The 5,615-nt window shown below is 46.7% G+C and overlaps 1 protein-coding gene across 1 annotated transcript; it reads right to left on the reverse strand.

The window, feature by feature from the left end:
- Positions 1-1,954: 1,954 nt before the first annotated feature.
- On the reverse strand, positions 1,955-3,681 carry LOC111850460 (ependymin-like). The gene is made up of 5 exons (XM_072706873.1): positions 3,343-3,681; positions 2,997-3,128; positions 2,433-2,622; positions 2,223-2,310; positions 1,955-2,130 (listed from the first exon to the last, which is right to left on the reverse strand). Exons 1-5 carry the CDS (start codon positions 3,457-3,459, stop codon positions 2,004-2,006), a joined length of 654 nt encoding a protein of 217 aa, XP_072562974.1. The 5' UTR covers positions 3,460-3,681; the 3' UTR covers positions 1,955-2,003.
- Between the last annotated feature and the right edge of the window lie 1,934 nt (positions 3,682-5,615).

Below are 5,615 nucleotides of genomic sequence, written 5' to 3' on the forward strand. Positions count from 1 at the left end.
ACATAAGACAACATGGCTTGCCGCAGTCAATTCACACAGACCAAGGACGGCAGTTTGAATCAGACCTCATTAAGCATCTCTGCGCCTTATTGGGTATTGCCAAAACACGCACATCTCCATATCATGCACAGTCGGATGGTATGGTAGAGAGACTGAACAGGACGCTGAAAGATCAGCTTGCAAAGTATATATCGCATTCTGGAGGTGAGTGGGATCAGTACTTGCCACAAGTTGAACTCGCCTACAACTCAAGTGTTCATACGAGCACTGGATTTTCCCCCTTCTTTCTGGTTCATGGCAGAGAACCAAACTTGCCGCTCGATATTGTGTTGAACTGTAGTCCAACTGTGACTTCCCCCACACCTGGTTCACCAGCAGAATATGCCAAGCTGATTGCTGTTCGGTTGTCACGTGCTTTCAAGGATGCAGCCCTGAACAGTGGTGCAAACAAACAGCACCAAAAGGCTCAGTATGACAGGAAAGTGGTGTTTCACCCTCACCAACCGAGTGACCTTGTTCTCCTGGATGACCCAGCACAAAAGATGAACAAGCTTGCTCCCAGGTGGAAGGGGCCATTTGTGGTCCAGCATCGGTTGAGCAGAGACGGACACCCTGGCGTTACTTATGAGATCACCAACCCTAGGAACGCTCACTCATGGACATGGATTGTTCACCATAATCGACTAAAAACCTACAAAGGGACTTTGCTAACCCCTCCTGCCAACAATCAGGCACCCTCCGTGCCAACTGATGGGGGTGGGGCAGTGACCTCAGCCCCTTCTCTTACTGCTTTGTCGGGTGCCCTGCCTTTTCGCCCTCCTGTTCCCCCACGTTTCCACCACGGCTGAAATGTAGCCGGTGTCCAATCCACCCAGGGCTGCTCCTCAGAACAATGTCCCCCCCTGTTCGCAGCCTCCCAGTCCTTGCCCCTCTTTCCCCTTTCCCTCGTCATCAGTTGCCCCGATGGATGTTCGTAGGCCCAATTCATTGCCCCAGGTGCCCCTGCAGGTCACGTCCCGCTATGGACGCCGGGTTCGGCAGCCAGCTAAATACAAGGACTTTGTCACTTAAAGAGCTTTGAAGGGACACATATGGCCCCTACATGTTCGTTGTTCTTTAAGTGTTGTGATTTGATATTGTACCGTTTGCACAGGCCAGAATCTCAGGCCATGGACTACTTCTACAGCGCAGATACTCTGTTTTCTTTGTCAGTGTTTCACGTCGTGTTGTGCTACGACAACCAAGACCAACTTTAACGACAGTTGATGAAATGTACATATGTTGAGTTGTTGGGTACTGGATGGTTGGTCGTTACTGGCCATATACAGGGTTTTCATTTCCATTTCTTTTTTTGGTTCGTACGTGATTTGTTGAAATGAGGACATTTCTACCACAGCAGGGGAAGACTGTAACCGTATTTACTGTGCACATTATTTTTTTGGATTATTTTAATTAAGTGTATGTCACTGATTTATGTTATATTATTATTATGCTTTGCAGTAATTTTATTGAGGTTAATGTATATTTATGTTACATTACAATGTTATGTTGAATGATCAGAATATTAATTTATTTTATTTTATTTATAATCAGTTACAGCACTTTATTATTTCGGTTATATTTACATGTGTTATATTTAGGTTCAGTATGTTCCCTTGGTTATCCGTTTTATTAGTTCCTATCTGCCCTGGTACACAGGGGGACGGGTTTAGAGGGGAACGGTGAAGAGCGGCTGGGGAAAGAAGTTGGAAGGTGTTGTGCCGCCGTGTTGGTGATTATTAAACGTAATCGTTAGAGAAACTGTAGCCCGCTTACTACCCACAGCCCGAGAGGGAGACTGGCACACGTTACCTACTCATCAAGAAACCAGGGTTACACGTGTTTCGAGTCAGTATTTTACTTTCAGTGCTGTATCTTTAAGATTAGGGGGACGCTAATAGTAGTAAAAAATAGTTAGTTAAGGCCTTTATTTTCAACAGCAGCAACACATTTTTGGATTGTTCTCAAATGAAGAACCTGAGGAAGTCCTTCAACTCTTCGTTCTCCAGCTGCTGAAGTTCTGCTTTGTCGCAGGAAGGCGGAGGAATGAACTCGTTTGGGTCCTCGATCCCGATCACCAGGTCGTAGAAACTGGGGTGCGGAAGAATAAACGCAAAACTGTCAGTCACACGAGCACACGCCCCCCACCAATGCTGCAGCCTCTAACACGGGCACGCGCTTACCTCGTGAGGATCAGTCCTACGTTTTCGACGTGGATTTGGGAACTTATGGGAAGACAGCCGAATTCGGTGAATGTCAGCTTGTATTTTGCTGTGGGAGGGAAACACAGACAGATTAACTTCGAAAGGTAAACTAGGGGACCACATGATTAAATTATCGCTGGGATTTCGAGCAGCGCCCCCTTGTGTTTCTCCTGACCACGCCTCTCTCACCCTTGAGCACTGGTACAGCGCCCGCCCATGAGTTAATCAGCACCCCCCCCATGCCAGGGGCTGAGTTGGTCCCCAGCACCATCTTGCCCAGCAGTTTGGCGTCGGGAGGGATCTCTATCGGCCGGAAGGGAGTCTTCAGTGGCGCCTTCTTGCAGGTTTGGTTTGGGTACGATATCTCATAAGAGACCCCCTGTAAGAAGCAGCAAGTCACTGCACGGCTGTACACAGTTCATTTCCATACACTGTCCGAAGCCGATCTCTGGAAGTTACGGGCACGAGGCAGGGAATACCCCAGCAGGGGGCGCCAACCCACCGCAATCCATTGTGCTTGTTTCTTTATATCACTTTATTTTGCTTTTGCTTGTTTATCATTTATTTGTTTGTAATTTTTTTTCATTCGCCTGCACTGCAACTGACATTCAGGATTTGTGCTACTTCAAGATTACGCTCCTTAAGAGTTCAGACGATGCACGGAATCTAAAGTTTATGCACAGCAGCTGTCAGCACTGGGGCTATCCAGTCACGCTTCAGATTAGTCACTGTTATCCTAGGGATGAGGGTCACCTCTTTGTAGAGCAAAAGCAAGTCCACGAAGGAGGTCTGGTTGTGGTGGACTATCAGTGCCCTGACGCGGGCCTGCTGGCTCGGGGTGTCGTAGCTGAACCGCTCAGCTATGATTTTCCCTTCGGGGTATTCCTGTGTGGCAGGAATACTTACAACATCAAATTTTCCGCCCATTCGAGGAGGTGGTTCTGACAGTTGGATTAAATACAGAAATAGAGGGTGAATTCATCACAGTGTCCCGACAGCGTAATCAGAAATACTGCAAACGCTGAGTCTTTTTATAGTTGTTATAGGTACTACAAGCATGACACTGTCAGGACGTGGGTCCCTGTCCAGGTTCTAATGCCAAGCCTTTAAAAGACCCCCCCCCCCCCCCTGTTTGTCTCTTACTGCAAGGATGAGGTTTCTCTGTCGCCACGGCCGCCAGGCCCAGGCAGACGGCGAGGAGGCTGAGGGCCCGCATGCTATCTGGCGTTCCGAGGCGGACTGTGTCCCCTGACTCCAAACCCTCCTATTATATGCAGGACGTGTGAGTCCAAGGTTCACGTTCTCCCTTCATCCTACTGTGAGTCGTGTGAATCGGTACCGTTGTGCAAGTTAAAGGTGCACGCGGCCCCCAGCCGCTTCCAGGTTCACAGCACACTGTTTGTGAATTATCTGCATTCTCTGTTGGCAAGTAGATACATACGTACATAAATAATTTGTGCTCTGTGTGTATGTGTGTGTGTGTGTGTGCGCGCGTGCGCGTGTGCGCGCGCGCGCATACGTGTATATATATCAGAGGGAGAGAGAGATAGAGAGAGAGTAGAAATACTGCGTAAAAATCCTTTTAGCTTGTTTTCTTGTTACTGAAGTATCTGAAATGGACGAATACTGCCCACACATTTTCTTTTAAAACACATTTGCGTCGTCAGTCATTGTTGCTAATGAACATTATATACAATGTGACACTCATTCACAATGTAACACTCATTCACAATGTAACTCTACATAGTTTCCTTCCAGACAAGCTCACTGGGTGCTAAGAGGAAAACTTGCGTTTTTACAGACTGACGCTGGTCTGAAAGGAATAAGCAAGCTGTTCGGCACGGAGGATAAACACTGAATCAGCACAGATGCGTGTGCGTGTGTGTCTGTGTGTATGTATGTGTGTGTGTGTGTGTGTCTTTGTGTGTATGTGTGTGTGTCTTTGTGTGTATGTGTGTGTGTGTGTGTGTCTTTGTGTGTATGTCTGTATATGTGTGTGTCTCTGTGTGTATGTATGTGTGTGTGTCTTTGTGTGTATGTATGTATATGTGTGTGTCTCTGTGTGTATGTATGTATGTGTGCCTTTGTGTGTATGTATGTATATGTGTGTGTTTGTGTGTTTCTGTCTCTGTGTATGTATGTATATGTGTGTGTTTGTGTGTCTCTGTCTCTGTGTATGTATGTATATGTGTGTGTTTGTGTGTGTCTGGCTGTTTCTGTGTGTTTCTGTGTGTGTGGGTGTTTGTGTGTGTGTGTGTTTGTGTGTGTGTGGGTGTAACACTGCCTGCCAGTGGAGGCTCCTGTGTGTTTGGTCTTCATGTTTGTTCTCCTTGAATGAAGACTCTGTGTACACACTTAGAGAAGTTAAAGTTGCCTGAACTTCTGTTCGTTTCTATTCCTTTTGATGTCGCCCACATGGTGGCACAGGGTAAAGGCCATAAAACCTGAATCACTGCATCATAATGTCTTTTTATGGTTATACTACAGCAATAACAACACATGAACAGTGTGCATGACCTCCTCAGTGTCATGTGATCATTGCTCCTTGACCAAGAGGGAGCCATGGAACATGTGACTGTATGTATCCAATAGCAGTGAGTCACACATTACTGCTCATATCCAATAACAGTGAGTCTCACATAACTGTATATATAAAACCTGCTATTTACACATTTCTAAGCCATTTTTAGCCATACCTCAGTAATGCTAAATGCCAATAATTATGCAATTATGTTTTTCTCCCAGAAGTGTATGTTTCAGAGAGGGAATACAGGCAACAGGATCGATGGTGGAGTTCAGTTTTATTATTTTCTGAGATAGTACAGAACTCAGCCTTTATAGGGACTCTCCTAATTCAGGTGTCAGGTTTACTTTGACAAAAAGCATTTAGTCTCATCGGCCTATGCCTGGTTTTTATTTTTTATTACCACACAGCCTTAATTACCAGCTTTGAAGGACATTCCACATACAGTATGTCAAGCTGTCGGTGTATCATGTTGCTGCTCCCACGATATTATTCTGAGGGTGGGAGGGAGACCTTGGTTCCCGGAGTATTCCCCCCCTCCCCAACTGCTGTCGAGTCGCTCGCACCCTCACCCCTCCGTTGGCCTCTCTGCCCTCTGTCCATCAGATCTGTGCCATTGCCTTTGCCTATTCTACTCCGGTTCTGGCGGCCGGGAACGCCGTGAGCTTCAAACCAATCAGGGGTGCCTTCCCCAAAAGCAAAGTTGCTAACTACTTTAGCATCTTCCATAGTTTTAGCCAGTGTTTCCCAACCCAGTCCTCGGGGAACCCCGGACAGTCCACGTTTTTGCTTCCTCCCAGCTCCCAGCCAATCAGGAACACCGAATACCTGGTACAGGCATGCTGAGA

This window comes from Paramormyrops kingsleyae, chromosome 24 (assembly GCF_048594095.1).
Source record: "Paramormyrops kingsleyae isolate MSU_618 chromosome 24, PKINGS_0.4, whole genome shotgun sequence".
Classification (NCBI taxonomy): Eukaryota; Metazoa; Chordata; class Actinopteri; order Osteoglossiformes; family Mormyridae; genus Paramormyrops; species Paramormyrops kingsleyae.

Coding starts and splice junctions, on each gene's coding strand:
- LOC111850460 (XM_072706873.1), bottom strand. CDS start 3,459: ATGCGGGCCCTCAGCCTCCTCGCCGTCTGCCTGGGCCTGGCGGCCGTG. Junction 2,623..2,996: donor TGCTTTTGCTCTACAAAGAG/GTGACCCTCATC, acceptor TGCTTCTTACAG/GGGGTCTCTTATGAGATATC. Junction 2,311..2,432: donor CGCTGTACCAGTGCTCAAGG/GTGAGAGAGGCG, acceptor TCCCTCCCACAG/CAAAATACAAGCTGACATTC.